Source organism: Bufo bufo, chromosome 4 (genome assembly GCF_905171765.1).
Source record: "Bufo bufo chromosome 4, aBufBuf1.1, whole genome shotgun sequence".
NCBI classification, from domain to species: Eukaryota; Metazoa; Chordata; class Amphibia; order Anura; family Bufonidae; genus Bufo; species Bufo bufo.
The window spans coordinates 599,111,034-599,128,914 of record NC_053392.1 but is presented as its reverse complement, the minus strand read 5'-3'; the positions used below and the strand labels follow the sequence as shown (position 1 = coordinate 599,128,914).

The window sequence follows — 17,881 nt, the reverse complement described above, 5'->3', positions numbered from 1 at the left end:
AATTTCAAGATTTGCTTCCAAACTTCTAAGCCTTCTAACGTCCCCAAAAAATAAAATGTCATTTTAAAAATGATCCAAACATGAATTAGACATATGGGAAATGTAAAAGTAATAACTAGTATATGAGGTATCACTATCTATTATAAAAGTAGAGATATTGAAATTTGAAAATTTGGGATTTTTTCACAAAAAAAAGGTGAAATATATTGACTAAGGCTACTTTCACACCTGCGTTCAGGTGTCCGCTCGTGAGCTCCGTTTGGAGGCGTTCGGGTGCCCGCCTGGCCGTGCGGAGGCGAGCGGATCCGTCCAGACTTATAATGGAAGTCAATGGGGACGGATCCGTTTGAAGATGACACAGTATGGCTCAATTTTCAAAGGGATCCGTCCCCCATTGACTTTCAATGTAAAGTCAAAACGGATCAGTTTGCATTATCATGAAAAAAAAAAAAAAAAAACTTATTATTATTTTTTTTTTTGTTCATGGTTATGCAAACGGATCCGTTCTGAACGGATGCAAGCGTTTGCATTATAGGAGCGGATCCGTCTGTGCAGACACCAGACGGATCCGCTCCTAACGCAAGTGTGAAAGTAGCCTAAATTTTATCATGAAGTACAATGTGTCACGAGAAAACAATCTCAGAATGGCTTGGATAAGTAAAAGTGTTCCAAAGCTATTACCACATAAAGTGACACATATCAGATTTTGGAAAACTGGCCCGGGGTAGAAGGGGTTACACTTGGTGTCTGGCGAAGATATCTGTGAGAATGACCCCCTAAAAAGAACTAATCCCCCACAATACACACACACATATACTGTATAGTATAAAGAAAAGAAGGAAAAAATAGGCTATGTGATTGAAATAATAAAAAAGTTATGGCTATTGGAACGTGGGAAGGAAAATGCAAAAATAAAAGTAGGGCCGGTCTTTAAGGGGTTATTAAAGTGTTGTAAGAATAGTACAGTAACAAACGTCATCATGATTCAACCAGTGTACAAACAATACAGACATATATCATTGTCCATAATTCAGTGAAATTCATATCTTGATCCTGTCATCTCAATATACGGGTAAATTACATGATTAGTGGTAATACATACAGGTGAAACTCGGAAAATTTGAATATTGTGCAAAATGTCATTTATTTCAGTAATGCAACTGAAATACTGAGACAATTTAAAGGCTAGAATGGGACTAGAGTGTGATGGATCATGTGATGAGCGCAGTGACGTCACCACAGGTCCTTTTCCTCCTGGGCATCAAAGAAGAAAACAGAAGAGAAGCTGGGCTGAGCGAACGAGTGGATGAGGCGAGTTCAATTATTATATATATTTTTTTTTTAACCCCTCCATCCCTATTTTACTAAGCATTCTGTATTAAGAATGCTATTATTTTCCCTTATAACCATGTTATAAGGGAAAATAATAAAATCTACAAAACACCTGAGATATGCAAAAGGGGAGCGCCCTGTACTGAAGATGTAACAACTTCTCTCTTAGGGTCCATTCACACGTCCGTTTTTTCTTTCCTGATCTGTTCCGTTTTTTGCGGAACAGATCTGGACCAGATCTGGACCCATTCATTTTCAATTGAAATTTATACATGTTTCCGTTTTTTGCGGATCCGCAAAAAACGGATGACATACGGAAACATTTTCAGGAACAACGGATCGGCAAAAAACGGACCGAAAATCGGGATATAGAAAAATACTGACGTGTGAATGTAGCCTTATCCAAACTGCTGTTCTCAAGAATTTCTGGTACAAGGCATGAATCGGAATGTGATAGTAAGCGTCTTCCAGATCCAAGCTCGCCATCCAACAATTCTGGAAGACTAAATTTGTCGTTGACTTTATTGTTTCCATATGGAATTTCTTGTAAATTAGGGATTTGTTTAGTCTCTTCAGATTTAGTATTACTCTGAACGATCCAAGAGGGGAGTAGAAACCCTTCCCTACTTCTCTTTGGGAACCGGGCAAACCACCCCTTTGCTTAATAGAGCCATAACTTCCAATTCTAAAGTTTCTCTTTTTTTGAGATCCTTGGGGCATATTGTTTGAACAAAAAAGTCGAGTGGACGAGAAAGGAATTATATCCGATGCTCATGTTTTATGATCTCTAGAATCCATCTGTTCTGGGAAATGGACCCCCAGGCCGGAAAAAACTGACAACCTTCCTCCCACATGACTTATGGCGTCATTGCTGTTTGTCTTTAGATCTACTGTACTTTCTTGAGGCTTTAACAAAAAATCTGCTAGATCTTTTAGGAAATCTCTATCTTTTGTCACTCTGCCTGCCCTTTTGTTTTCTAAAATTGGACTGGGGTTCGCGAAAAAAGGTAGACTTTTGGGGAACTGGGAACCCCTTCTTTTTATATCATAAGCTCTTTCCAGAATACCATCTAAGGAGGGGCCAAAAAGCCTAGAACCTACACATGGGACTGCGCAAACTCAAGCCTTAGAGCCCTGGTCCCCTTTCCCCGACTTTAACCAGGTGGCACGTCTGGCAGCATTCGACATGGGTGCCGCTCTAGCAGAAAAACGCACTGCATCAGTAAATGCATCTGCTAGGAAATCAGCTGCTTTAAGGAAGGTAGGACGAGAAGAAAGTAATTCTAGGAGTCTTGTCCTTAATATGAGACTCAAGCTGATCTAACCATAACCTTAAAGGGCTTCTGTCACCCCCCAAACATTTTCAGTATTGGACTTAATATAATTGCTAATGTACGCAGAGTCCATATATACGCCTCTTACCTCTGGCTGTGCTTTAAATTCTTTAAAAATAGTACTTTTGTGATATGCAAATTTCTTCACTACCAGCAAGTTGGGCGGTTACTTGCTGCTAGCCGCTGCATCCTCGGTCTAAAAAAACGCCCCCTTCCTCCACTTGATTGACAGGGACAGCGAGCGCTCTCCTCCTCCCGCTGCCCTGTCTGCAGCTGAAATCCCGCGCCTGCGCCGTACCGGTCCTCATTCGGCGCAGGCGCTCTGAGAGAAGGACGCTCGCTTGGCTGCTCCTTCCTCAGTGCGCCTGCGCCGATGACGTCAGCCCTACACCCAGAAGAGAAGACAGCGCAGGCGTGGGATTTCAGCTGCAGACAGGGCCAGCGGGAGGAGGAGAGCGCTCGCTGGCCCTGTCAATCAAGTGGAGGAGGGGGTGTTTTTTTTAGACCGAGGATGCGGCGGCTACCAGCAAGTAACCGCCTAACTTGCTGGTAGTGAAGAAATTTGCATATCACAAAAGTACTATTTTTAAAGAATTTAAAGGGATTTTGTCATCAGAATTTAGGCCTATAACCTAAACATATGGCGAGGTCCCTACTAATACACAGAATCCTAAAGTGACCTTATCAAATGCGCCTGTGGCTCTATAATCATATAAAACAGGTTTATATATTCTGTCACTCTCGTCACAAATGTGTCCAAGGGGACGTCTCATGATGGAGGGTGCCCGGCTGCAGCCATCTCCTTTCGGTGCCCAGCGCCGCCTTCTGAATTGAAATCGCCAGATCCTGTGTGTGTGCACTAGGTATAACCTGAGGAGAGCGGACGTTAGAGAGGCGGCGATGAACTGAGGTAGGCGGCTCTAATAAAAGGGAGGACGGCGATTTCAATTCAGAAGGCGGCGCTGGGCACCGAAAGGAGATGGCTGCAGCCGGGCACCCTGTATCATGAGACGTCCCCTTGGACACATTTCTGACGTGAGAAGAGGTTATATAAACCTGTTTTATATGATTATAGAGCCACAGGCGCATTTGATAAGGTCACTTTAGTATTCTGTGTATTAGTAGGGACCTCGCCATATGTTTAGGTTATAGGCCTAAATTCTGATGACAGAATCCCTTTAAAGCACAGCCAGAGGGGTACATTAGCAATTATATTAAGTCCAATACTGAAAATTGCTGTTGGGGGGGGGGGGGGGGGTGACAGAAGCCCTTTAAAGACCTAGAGACCCAGAAAGGGCAATAGCAGGCCTAACAACTGGTGCATCCACTGTGGGGGCCCTATCCCATACCTCAGATACAGATTCTTCAAAGGGATACTTTCTCTTGACTGTAGTTGGTATAAAAAAAATTCTATCAGGATTTTTACACTCCTTTCTAATAGGGATCGACCGATATTGATTTTTTAGGGCCGATACCGATAATTTGTGAACTTTCAGGCCGATAGCCGATAATTTATACCGATATTCTGGGAATTTTCATTTTTGAGAAAAAAAAAAAATTCATACACAAATCTGCTGAAAATTAATATGTTTATTGTTAATGTGTATTTTGGTTTATTGTTAATGTGTATTTTTTTTTTTTTTTATAAATCTTTTTCATTTATACTTAATATTTTTGTGGTTTTTTTTTTACTAACTTTTAGCCCCCTTAGGGACTAGAACCCTTGTCCTATTCCCCCTGATAGATCTCTATCAGAGTGAATAGGAGCTCACACTGTCCCTGCTGCTCTGTGCTTTGTGCACACAGCAGCATGGAGCTTATCATGGCAGCCAGGGCTTCAATAGCGTCCTGGCTGCCATGGTAACCGATCGGAGCCCCAGGCTTACACTGCTGGGGCTCCGATCAGAGGAGCAGGGGAGAGGGGATCCTGTGGCCACTGCCACCAATGAGTAATACTGGGTGGGGGGGAGGGGCGCACTGCGCCGGCATTGGGGTGGGGGGCGCACTGCGCCACCAATGATTAATACTGGGGGGCTCGGGGGGGGGGCGCACTGCGCCACCAATGAAGAGGAGTCTTTCATTCATTCATATACAGGAGGCGGGAGCTGGCTGCAGAATCGCATAGCCGGCTCCCGACCTCTATGAGAGGTGGCTGCGATCCGCGGCACCTGAGGAGTTAACTACCGCGGACCGCAGCTGCCGTTCATAGAGGTCGGGAGCCGGCTATGTGATTCTGCAGCCAGCTCCCGCCTCCTGTATATGAATGAATGAAAGGCTTATCTTCATTGGTGGCGCAGCGGCCACAGCCCCTCCCCTCCTCTTGTCTCCTCTCCTGCTATTGGCAGCAGCAGCACAGGGGGAGGAGACACTGCTTCCTTCTCCCCTGTGCTGCGGAGGGAACACAGAGAGCGCTGAGAGCAGCGCGTTCTGTGTTCCCCATACGTTATCGGTATATCGGCAAAATAGATGCCGATACCGATAACGTTCAAAATCCTCAATATCGGCCGATAATATCGGCCAAACCGATAATCAGTCGATCCCTACTTTCTAATAAGAGCTTCCATATTTCTAGGCACTGAAAATACTCTATGATGTTTAGGACCCAGTCCCTCAAAAACTTGGTCAGCTACTGATTTAGGCTGTTTTACATCCTGACTGAATGGTAGCTTTAACAGCCTTTAATAAAAGTTCAGTATCTTCACCCAGAAACAGGGTCGTCCCTCCTGCATCCTCCTCCGAATACGATAAATCATCTGAGATATTGTGGCTGGAATTTAAATCATCCTCCTCCCCAGAGTTTTCAGAATCAGTCTTTCTACTGTAACCGGCTCTTTCTGGTGACCGTGGACGATTTCGTTTCAGGGACTTGAGAGATGATTTAACTTGTGATCTCACCAAAGCCTTAATACTTTTAGATAAAGATTGTGACTCTTCCAGAACCAATTTATCCACACATCCTGACATAATGGTCTAACATAAGATGCTGGTAAAACTACTCTACATCCCCTACATTCTTTATGCTTAGATGACTTCTTAGGTGTTTTTACTACCTATAACAACAAAAGCTAACAACAATCAATAAATATTAGGAGAGGATATATCTCACCACATGTAGAGGTAACTTCCCCACTCCTCAGGTCTTGTGGGCCTCGAGGGTCCCAAGGGGTCGGCGCGTCCTGAATTACTCGGCTCCGACATTGTATCCAGACACCGAATCCAGCACAGCACTCAGTGCGCAAAGAGAGCTGGCTGCCTTCTCTAGTGGACATTTATAAACGCGCCTTGACCTCCTTTTAACACTAGGCCCAAATGCCTAATCCAGCCGGCAAAAGGTGCCTCCTCTTCCAGCAGGAAGTGACCCCATGACGCCGGAAGCATACCGCCTCCCGCCCCCAAGTGCATGCTCAGAACGCGCATTGGCTCCCAGCCGCAATCTTTGAGAAGGGACGCCGGGCACCCCGCCAGACTGAATCGGAGGCCGTCTGAACATGGCCACAACGGCTCTACTAGAGGCTGGGAGGAGGCAGGAGGAAGGCAGACTTGATGAACTGCTCCCTGAGGAGGCTAACGCTACATGGGATAGGCCCCTTCACAGTGCGTACACCCGGACCATCCCCAGCCCTAGGGTGTGAACCCAAGCTAGGAGCAAAAGGTCCCTAGGTAGATCCCTCAGGATAGGAAACCTGAACTAAGGTGTGGTGGGGGTGTGAACCATATTATCTCTTCAGGTTCCCTGTCCTGGGTGGAAGGACCTAGTCGCATGGGTGCTGTCATGGGTGAGGGGAAAAAGTACTTGGGGCACTGTCAAGTGTCCCCCCCACACACACACACGCGAGGAGGAGCAAAGGTACAAGAGCCGCTAACCATTGTGATCTATAAGGGATATAAAGGCAGATGAATATCCCCTGGGAGAGGAGGTCCCCCCGAGATGAGTCAGAGGGACCCTCACTACCAGTTAGGGAAAAAGAAATCCGGCGCACAGATCGCGTGTCATAGATCCTCTCCCCAAATCTCAGGACATCATCAGTCCACTATTATCAACATAAAATGGTGACCCCTATAGAGGAAAGGGGACAGCAGAGAAAGGACAGATGATCACTCCCCCACCATGCCCATGAAAGGGGAGGGCAGAGGGAGGAGCAAGCAAGATGTCCACCTCCGCTATCCCCATCATATTATCAACCAAGAATACCGGATGCAATCCTCTGATGAGGTCCTCAACTAAACAAAGAAACAGGGGGCCAAAAAATGAACAAAAATCACAAAATTGCATAATCCTGGAGTCCAGAGATTGATGAAGCTGTCATGTCCACGTTCAAGTAATTTGTATAATTCACATTCTTCCTTACACCGTGTGTTATCGGGGTTCTAGACATAAATCCTACACCGGTGGTGTCCTGGGTTTCACACCCAATCAGGGAGGGGGAAATTGTGTAATGAATATTGCAGCCACCTATAGACTGCATCCAGTAGTAATTCTTCTCTGAATGTTGGTTTGCACGAAAACGTAACTTTTATTATTCCAGTGAAAATTGTTTATAACTGTTTCTATGCAAATAAAGGGGCGGCCATTATTAAAATTCCATTAAAGGGAACCTGTTACCAGAAGTGGCCTATGGAGCTCTTTACATGTCCCCACTGTACAAGCTGCCAAATTCAACAAAACCAATCAGGTTGTTTGTAGGAAAAACCCACTTTTAAAATGTACCTGATGTCATCAAACAGGAGTCACTGGGACGTACCACTGGATGAGGCGAGTAATTGAGTCCTCTCCTCTATCCTGCCCAGTTTGCTCTTGCAGACCTCCGCTGGCTTCCTGATGTCAGCTCCTGGCAGTGAGAAATCTCACGCAGACACAGAAGACCTTGTTCTGGCACCAGGATCCTGACATGTGAAGCGTGCAGATATGTATACACCCCGACTTCAAGCAATCACTGTGTTTGCCCAGGAGATGCTGGGACCACAGTCAGCAGATGTCAAGATCCCTGCCAATGTCTTCTGCTGTGAGAGATTTCCCATTGCCAGAAGCTGACATCAAGAAGCCAGCAGAGCTCTGTGAGAGTAAGTTGGGGAGGATAGAGGAGATGACGCTGTGTCTCGCCTCATCCAGCGGTACGCCCCGGTGACTCCTGAGCTATTTTCCTACAAACAACCTGATTATCAAATTTAACAAAACCTGTTTCTGAAAGCTGGCAGCTTGTACAATGGGGACATGTAAATAGGTCAATAACACTCCAAAAGACATACTGATAGGGAACTTAGACTGCGAGCCCCATTGGGGACAGTGTGATCCTAATGTCTGTATAGCCCTGCTGAATATAGTAGTGCTAAATAAATGCAGAACATGAATACAATAAATAAATAGGCCACTTCTGATGACAGGTTCCCTTTAATGGATTTTTAAAAATGGTCGCTCTGTATTTGCATCGAAACAGTTCTAAAAAAAAAAAAAAGTATTATTCCAGTGAAAATGAATTTTTCATGCAAACCAACATTCAGAGAAGAATTCATTACTTTTTGAACTACTAGATACAGTCTATAGGTGGCTCCAATATTGATTACACAATTCCCCCCCTCCCTGTTTGGGTGTGATACTAGGACACCACGGGGTTTACAATTTATGTCTAGAACCCGATAACACACGGTGTAAGGCAAATAGAGAACTGCTCCCCTATAAAACCTCTCTGCACATACAATAATCCTATATGTTGTCAGACCAGGACTGCGACTGTGTTCTCTGAGGTGTCAACAAGGGACCATTTAACAGCTGCCATGAGATATTTTGGGGCCCCATATACTGGGATTGGTCAGAGCCCCTGGGGAGAGTGGGGTATAGCACTGAAGTCTTTAGCAGGAAGGGGGAGCAGAATGGCCGGCAAGCTGTCACTGACCACTGGGGACTTGTCCTCCTATGATTACTTCTTTAGGGCAGAACATTGTGAGATCTTTATGGTCAGACAGGCAGCTGCTACTGTTCATTGGTGGCTCTTTTTATTTCGGCTCTACCATAAGGCTTTTCCTTTTTCCAAAAATTCTGAAGTGTCAGTAAAGCCTCTAAGTACTATGGAAAGAGGGTTCATAGAAGTTAGAAGAATGGGTGATAACCCCAACCTTCTGATCAATACTGTGGGACACCTGGTATCGGTAACAATTGTGTGCTAATAAAGGAAAACCTGTCGGAAAGTACAATATGTGACCCCCAAACTGCCACCACTACCTGACTATACAAGGAGTCATCAGTAGCCAGTGAAGGAGCAGAATCTGTGAGTCTTCTCTGCTTTATGTAGTGGTTACTACTCACCTGGGTGGTTATCGGTGGGAATGTCCTCTATGATCTGCTCATCACTCCTCACATATGCATCTTCAGCCTTAATATTGTTCAGATCTTTACCCAGATCTAAAAGCTGTGAAACAGAAATGGTAAAAGTCAGCAGACTGATGGAGAAGTCGTGTGGAATGTTTGATGTGACCAGAAAAGATCATTAATTACAATGACAATAAGTGATGAAATGACAGCAGAGTTATCTGCTATGGCAGCGGTCCATGCCTATAGCTCCTCTCCTTCCTGCTGGTGGGCACGCCTGCTGCCTGGTTTACCTGCTCCATAGCTTTAGGGCTCCGGTGGTCCAGTCCCACAGACATCCCTCTCTCCCTTCCCAGTGGTCCCGGCTGCTGGAATAACGCTGTCCTCCCACACAAGCTGAGGCCTGCTTCCTGCCGATAATGACCTTCTCTGCCCATAGGTCATGTGTGCACACACTATCTCTGGCTCTTATAGGGCCGGCATGCACGCACTCTAATATCTACAAGCCATGGAAAGGAGCCTGATCAATAGGTTCTAGTATGCTAGTTTCATGCAAAGCTTGCTTGCCTTTTCTGTGTACAGACTTCTGCCCGACTTCTAGATTGGACCCTTTGCTGTCTGACCTGACCCTTGCCTGACCTCCGTTCTGATCCTGAGCTGCTCGCCCTGACAACAGACCATTTATCAGACTGCATGTATTCTGCCTTTCCTGACCCCGTGGGTCACCCGTCACTTGTACAGAAACTACTTCAAGTGCAGCAGCCTAGTGGTTCCCCTGCAACAAAGTCCAGGTCCCTGTACAGGGGATAAAGTGGAAGGAAGGGAGTCACTTATCTAACACACTTTGGAGCAGAACCATGTCAAATCTGTTCAAGAGACACAGTGGATCTACATGTGCCATGTTTCATTGTCTGACCCAAAAAATATCTGCAGGTCTCCTGTATATATGCATCTAATTGTTTTCTTATTCCAACCAGCAGTCTCTACAGACCAGAAAACTGAGAAGATCCAGACGACATGCAAGGTCTATAGTTACCTGTAATCCTGCCATCTCTACCTTTCTCATTATACAAGGATAAAACATATAATACTGGTTTATAAAACAAGACTGAACACAAGATCTTCACAGCACTTCTACAGATCATAGGGAACCTTTCATGAGACCTTATTTCCATCTATCTGATCATATGGAATGCTTTGATGTTCTTCTGAACCATCCTGTAGAAGAAGACTGGGACATCTCTCATCCTGTAGAAGAAGAGGACTGGGAGTTGTTCTCTCTTCTTTAACTGCAGGAAAAACAGACGGTGACAATTAATTTCTTACATATAACTAGTGAGAGGATGTGTCTATTTAGTCATGTCTTTTACTTGGTGGCTGGTGATCCTCCATCATAACGTTCTTGTACAGATCTTTGTGTCCTTCTAAAAACTCAGACTCCTCCATGGAGAAATAGACGGCGACATCCTGACACCTTATAGGAACCTGACAACATAATTATACAGTCATCACCCAGATCCCTTCATAGCATTACTGTATAATGTCCCGGCATTCCCAGCGATGTCACCTCTCCAGTCAGCAGCTCAAGGATCTTGTTGGTGAGCTCTAGGATCTTCTCTCTGTTGATGTTCTCATGTATCCGGATGTGAGGTGTCGGCCTGGATATTGGGCTCAGGATTCCTCCCCGTCCTTCAGATACCGGGGCCTGACAATGCTCACTAGAGGTCTTCTTCACTACTGTGTATTCCTGGTTATGGAGAGACGCAGCAATAAATATCACTCCATACATCTCCAGAGTCCCTCACCTCTCCAGTCATGTCCATCTGTTAGTAACATAGAGAAGATGATGTAATGTGACATCATTAGAATCTCTCACCTCTCCAGTAAGCCGGAGGAGGATCTCTAGGGTGAGATTTATTATACTCTCTGCCATCTTGTCCCCATCCCTATCCATCCTTGAAGGGTAAATCAGGAGAATGATCTTATATAGGAGATATACGCTGAGCGGATCCTATATTGTAAGAACCTGAATGGAAAGAAGATGAACCGATGTAAAATCATAGAAAATCCCATGTAAAATACAATTACTGGAGATAAGAAGAGGAAACACTGGAGGAGATAATAACGTGTATCAAGGTAGCTCCTCCATGTTTCAGGTCAAAGCCTGTCACACCTTCATATTACTGAAAGGGTCTTTCTTCTGCACCCTGCGTTCCCTTCGGATGTCCGGAGAGTATATTTCAAAGAGACACAGATACACGCTTCTAGGGTCACTACAAATAACTCTAATTTTATCTGTGTTCTCTCAGTCTTCTATACATTCATTCTAACAATCATTAACAGGTGTGGTTTACATATACAAGGTTGCTGAGTACAAACAGTTCCCTATATCGGCTATTGCAAACATACTTGACTGATGTCCTTGGTCCAGATCAAATAGCATTTCTTTATAAAACTCCTCACTACATAGCATATGGCTTGCTTTATTTAACCCTTCAATTACCACTATAGTCAGTTACAGGTCACAGTGGTAATACCAGTATAAGGGTCCATTCACACGTCCGCATGTGTTTTGCGGTCCGCAAATTGTGGATCCGCAAAAAGCGGACACTGGCAATGTGCGTTCCGTGAATTTGTGGATCGCACAACGCTGCGGTCCGCAGCGTTGTCATAGAACACAGTCATAGAAAATGCATTTTCTTGTCCACAATTGCGGACAAGAATAAGACATGTTCTATTTTTTTCGGGGCTGGAAGTGCGGATCTGGAAATGCTGATGCGGACAGCAGATAGTATGCTGTCCGCATCCGTTCCGGCCCCATTGAAAATGAATGGCTCCGCACCCTTTCCGCAAAATTGCGGAACGGATCCGGACCCAACATGCGAACGTATAAATGGACCCTAAAGCTGTAATCTAGTAGATCACTTCATAGATCTAGAGCTCAGACTGCCCTCGTCCTATCAGTTGGAATCACAAGAATAAAGGGCATCTGTCAGCAGATTGGTACCTGTGACACCGGCTGACCTGGCACATGTGCGCTTGGCAGCTGAAGGCATCTGTGTTAGTCCCATGTTGATATGTGCCCGCACTGCTGAGATAATTATGTTTTATTATATGCAAATGAAGCTCCAGGAGTAACGGGGGTGTTGCCTTTTTACCTAGAGGCTCCTCCTTTCTGCACCTGCCACGCCCTTTTCACTTTGATTGACAGGACCAGGCAGTGAAGAAGTAATCACACCTGACCCTGTCAATGAAAGTGAAATGGGCGTGGCGGGTGCAGAAAGGAGGAGCCTCTAGGTGTAAGGGCAACACCCCCGTTGGTCCCAGAGGCTTACTTGCATATATTAACCCTTTCTACCCCAGGCCAGTTTTCACCTTCCTGCCCAGGCCTACTTTTGCAAATCGGACATGTGTCACTTTATGTGGTAATAACCTTGTTTTCGTACTTCATTATAGCGGCAAAATTGGGTCAATATTTGCTTTTCCTTAACCACCTCCCGTCCGCCCATAGACTATAAACGTCCGGGAGGTGGTTCTCTATTTCTGAATGGACGTTCCAGAACGTCCGTTCAGAAACTGCAGCTGCACGCTAATCGTGCAGCTGCTGATCGGGTTGCCCACTGTCAGTGACAGCAGGGCAACCCAGAGAGAAGGCAGGGACGGTGCCCAGGTGTCCCTGCCTTCTGGATCGCTGCATACACAGTGCTCACCGAGCGCTGTGTATGCAGAGCAGGAAGCGCTATGCGCTTCCTGTTCTGGCCCGGCGAACATGTGATCGCCAGGACCGGAGAGTGCAGGAGCTGTGTGAGGTCTTTCAGAGACCTAGATCAGCCCTGCACTGAAGCTGTACAGCGCTGTATAGCCTCTCTGGGGGGCTGTATTTCTTCTGTAACTGGGGCTACTATGTTAGCCCCAGTTACAGGAGAAATCAACAGTGAAAAAAAAAAAAAAGTGAAGTAAATGTCCCCCAGAGGTCTTGTATGACCTTATGGGGGACAAAAAGTGTAAAAAATAAATAAATAAAAAATTAAGTGTTAAAAAAAAAAAAAAAAAAAAAAGTTTCACATGTAAAAAAAGAAATTCCCCAAGTAAGGAATAAAAAAAAAAAGTTAAAAATAGAAAAAAATTTAATAAAATAGACATATTAGGTATCGCCGCGTCCGTGACGGTCGGCTCTATAAATATATCACATGATAGACCAGTCCGATAAACACCATAAAAATAAATATCAAAAAAAGCAATTTTTGTCACCTTGCATCACAAAAAGTGCAACACCAATTGATCAAAAAGGTGTATGTCCCACAAAATGGTACCAATAAAACAGTCGCTTCATTCCGCAAAAAATGAGCCCCTACATAAGAAAATCTCTCAAAAAATAAAAAAAAACAATAGCTCTCAGAACATAGACACATTAAAACAATTTTTTTGTTTCACAAATGCTATTATTGTGTAAAACTTAAATAAATAAGTAAAAGTATACATATTAGGTATTGCCACGTCTGTAACAATCTGATCTATAAAAATGTCACTTGGCTGAACCCCTCAGGTGAACGCTGTAAAAATAAATAAATAAAAACTGTGCTAAAACAACCCATTTTTTGGTCACCTTGCCCCATAAAGTGTTATAATGAATGATCAAAAAATCATATGTACCCAAAAATAGTACCAATACAACTGGCACCTTATCCCCTAGTTTCCAAAATGGGGTCACTTCTTGGGAGTTTCTACTGTAAGGGTGCATCAGAGGGGGTTCAAATGGGACATGGCATCTAAAAACCATGTGGAGTTCCTTTTCTTCTGCGCCCTGCCATGTGTCCATACAGCAGCTAATGACCACACGTAGGGGGGGTTTCTGTAAACCGCAGAATCTGGGTAATAAATATTGAGTTTTGTTTGGCTGTTAACCATCGATGTGTTAAAGAAAAAATTGGATTAAAATGGAAAATCTGCCAAAAAAGTGAAATTTAAAAATTTGATCTCCATTTTCCTTTAATTCTTGTGGAACGCCTAAAGGGTTAACAAAGTTTGTAAAATCGGTTTTAACCGCCTCCGGACCGCCTAACGCAGGATCGCGTTCCGGAGGCGGCAGCCCTGCGCACAGTCACGCATATACGCGTCATCTCGCGAGACGCGAGTAGATCTCCAGCCTGCCAGCGAACGATCGTGTGATTTTTTTAACCCCTAACAGGTATATTAGACGCTGTTTTCATAACAGCGTCTAATATACCTGCTACCTGGTCCTCTGGTGGTCCATTTTGTTTGGATCGACCACCAGAGGACACAGGCAGCTCAGCAATATGTAGCACCAAGCACCACTACACTACACCTCCCCCCCTGTCACTTATTAACCCCTTGATCACCCCTGATCACCCCATATAGACTCCCTGATCACCCCCCTGTCATTGATCACCCCCCTGTCATTCATCACCCCCTTGTAAGGCTCCATTCAGACGTCCGTATGTTTTTTACGGATCCACGGATACATGGATCGGATCCGCAAAACACATACAGACGTCTGAATGGAGCCTTATAGGGGGGTGATCAATGACAGGGGGGTGATCACCCCATATAGACTCCCTGATCACCCCCCTGTCATTGATCACCCCCCTGTAAGGCTCCATTCAGACATTTTTTTGGCCCAAGTTAGCGGAAATGTATTATTTTTTTTTACAAAGTCTCATATTCCACTAACTTGTGTCAAAAAATAAAATCTCACATGAACTCACCATACCCCTCACGGAATCCAAATGCGTAAATTTTTTTTGACATTTATATTCCAGACTTCTCACGCTTTAGGGCCCCTAGAATGCCAGGGCAGTATAAATACCCCACATGTGACCCCATTTCGGAAAGAAGACACCCCAAGGTAAAAATAAATTAATTAATTTCCGCTAACCTGTGCCAAAAAAAAATAAAAAATTCTATGAACTCGCCATGCCCCTCATTGAATACCTTCGGGTGTCTTCTTTTCAAAATGGGGTCACATGTGGGGTATTTATACTGCCTTGGCATTTTAGGGGCCCTAAAGCGTGAGAAGAAGTCTGGGATCCAAATGTCTAAAAATGCCCAAAAATGCCCTCCTAAAAGGAATTTGGGCCCCATTGCGCATCTAGGCTGCAAAAAAGTGTCACACATGTGGTATCGCCGTACTCAGGAGAAGTTGGGCAACGTGTTTTGGGGTGTCATTGTACATATACCCATGCTGGGTGAGATAAATATCTTGGTCAAATGCCAACTTTGTATAAAAAAATGGGAAAAGTTGTCTTTTGTCGAGATATTTCTCTCACCCAGCATGAGTATATGTAAAAAGACACCCTAAAACACATTGCCCAACTTCTCCTGAATACGGCGATACCACATGTGTGACACTTTTTTGCAGCCTAAGTGGGCAAAGGGGCCCACATTCCAAAGAGCACCTTTAGGATTTCACAGGTCATTTACCTACTTACCACACATTAGGGCCCCTAGAATGCCAGGGCAGTATAACTACCCCACAAGTGACCCCATTTTGGAAAGAAGACACCCCAAGGTATTCCGTGAGCGGCATGGCGAGTTCCTAGAATTTTTTATTTTTTGTCACAAGTTAGCGGAAAATTATGATTTTTTATTTTTTTCTTACAAAGTCTCATATTCCACTAACTTGTGACAAAAAATAAAAACTTCCATGAACTCACTATGCCCATCACGAAATACCTTGGGATGTCTTCTTTCCAAAATGGGGTCACTTGTGGGGTAGTTATACTGCCCTGGCATTTTAGGGGCCCGAATGCGTGAGAAGTGGTTTGAAATCAAAATCTGTAAAAAATGGGCGGTGAAATCCGAAAGGTGCTCTTTGGAATGTGGGCCCCTTTGCCCACCTAGGCTGCAAAAAAGTGTTACACATCTGGTATCACCGTACTCAGGAGAAGTTGGGCAATGTGTTTTGGGGTGTCATTTTACATATACCCATGCTGGGTGAGAGAAATATCTTGGCAAAAGACAACTTTTCCCATTTTTTTATACAAAGTTGGCATTTGACCGAGATATTTATCTCGGTCAAATGGGGGGTTCCTCTAGGATGAGTAAGGGTTCATTCATACGTCTGTCTTTTGCGGATCCGCAAAACACTAACACCGGCAATGTGCGTTCTGCATTTTGTGGACCGCACATCGCCGGCACTCTCATAGAAAATGCCTTTTCTTGTTCGCAATTGCGGAAAAGAATAGGACATGTTCTATTTTTTTGCGGAACGGAAGTGAGGATGCGGACAGCACATTCCGGGCCCAATGAAATTGCGGAACGGATGCGGACCCATGAATGGACCTTTAGCCTCCATGCTGGCTGAGGGGGGGTGTGAACTGTAAACACGTGGTCTGTTTTGAAGCAGGACCCCCTGTGGAGCCGGCTTCCTCTGCTAGCTGACAGCAAATGGCTCTACTTATTCCTCACCGTGACCCTGTGAAACTACTAAATAAGGTGAAAGTTTTATTGGTATTATTTTGGGGTAATATGATTTCTAATAGCTCTATATTATACTTTTTGTGTGTGAGGCAAGGAAACCAAAAAAATGGATGTTCTGGCACAGTTTTTATTTTTTTACGATGTTCACCTGACAGAAAAGATCATGTCTTATTTTCTAAAGAAAACATTGTAGGGAAATGACGATACCAAATAGGTCTACTTTTGTTTTATTTTCAGTTTTACATAAATCTTTTTGGAAAAAAATTTAAGATTACACTTACCGGTAATCACTTTTCCATAAGCCCATGACAGCACCCTTGAGAGACCGCCTCCATCCAGGACAGGAAACAGGAACTTTCGTGGAGAGCTCATAAGGAGGAGCATGGCCCCAAGACCACCAGTTAATCGCAAGAACTTGTCCTAGACCACACTCTTACACACATTTTTTTTTTTTTTTTTTTTATATATGATTTTTTTTTTTCTCTCTATATCTATATATATCTATATATATATATATATATCTATATCTATATATATATATATATATATATATATATTTTTTTTTTAATTCGTATTAATTCTATATAGGGTGGGAATAAACCCGGGTGCTGTCATGGGCTTATGGAAAAGTGATTACCGGTAAGTGTAATCTTAAATTTCCCTTACGCCCATGACAGCACCCTTGAGAGACGAATAGAATAGAAACCCCTTTATTCTTTAGGGTGGGACTACTGCCTGGAGGACTTTCCTACCTTAGGCTAGTTGTTCTCTAGAGCCTAGGTCTAATCTGTAGTGACGGAAGAAGGTGCCCGGCGACTGCCATGTGGCTGCTCTACAAATCTGTTCTAGAGTAGCGTCGGCCCTTTCTGCCCAAGTGGTGGAAACTGATCTTGTGGAATGAGCACCAAAACCCCCCGGGGGAGCCTTTCCAGTTGAAGAATAGGCCAAATTAATGGCTCTCACGATCCATCTGGAAAGGGTTTTAGTAGAAGCTGGGAGACCCTTATTTTTCCCACTAAATTGAATGAAAAGTTTTGAGGTTTTCCTCCACTGACTAGTAACCTCCAGATAATGGGATAAACATCTTTTTACATCTAAACAATGGAGTTTTTCCTCTTTTTTATTTCTCGGATTTTGACACAGGGAAGGAAGGATAATATCCTGTGTTCTGTGAAACATAGAAACCATTTTCGGTAAGAAGGAAGGGTCTGGTTTAATGAGTACCCTATCATCTAGGATGTTAGTGTAAGGTGGTGAAGTAGAAAAAGCCGAAATCTCACCAACCCTCCTTGCTGAGGTAATTGCCACAAGAAAAGCTGTTTTGAAGGACAGGATTTTTATGGGTAACTCTTTAAGTGGCTCAAAGGGAGGCTCCATGAGGCTAGTGAGGACCAAGTTGAGGTCCCAGGGGGGAACTGAAGGTCCAGATATAGGTCTAAGCCTGCTGATGGCTTTAAAAAATCTTCGGACC

The 17,881-nt window shown here is 44.2% G+C and overlaps 2 protein-coding genes across 2 annotated transcripts in view; one reads left to right on the top strand and one right to left on the bottom strand.

Moving 5' to 3' along the window:
* Positions 1-17,881, top strand: part of LOC120999331 (gastrula zinc finger protein XlCGF26.1-like) — a 1,147,325-nt gene that overhangs the window by 965,255 nt on the left and 164,189 nt on the right. The gene's annotated exons all lie outside the window — the stretch shown is intronic.
* LOC120999553 (gastrula zinc finger protein XlCGF66.1-like) overlaps positions 10,312-17,881 on the bottom strand; it is a 31,619-nt gene continuing 24,049 nt past the window's right edge. The window contains exons 2-4 of the mRNA XM_040430528.1: positions 10,847-10,996; positions 10,538-10,717; positions 10,312-10,455 (exon numbers count right to left, since the gene is read on the bottom strand). Coding sequence (XP_040286462.1) covers positions 10,324-10,455; positions 10,538-10,717; positions 10,847-10,924 — 390 coding nt within the window. The 5' untranslated portion in view covers positions 10,925-10,996 and the 3' untranslated portion in view covers positions 10,312-10,323. The remainder of the gene's footprint in view (positions 10,456-10,537; positions 10,718-10,846; positions 10,997-17,881) is intronic.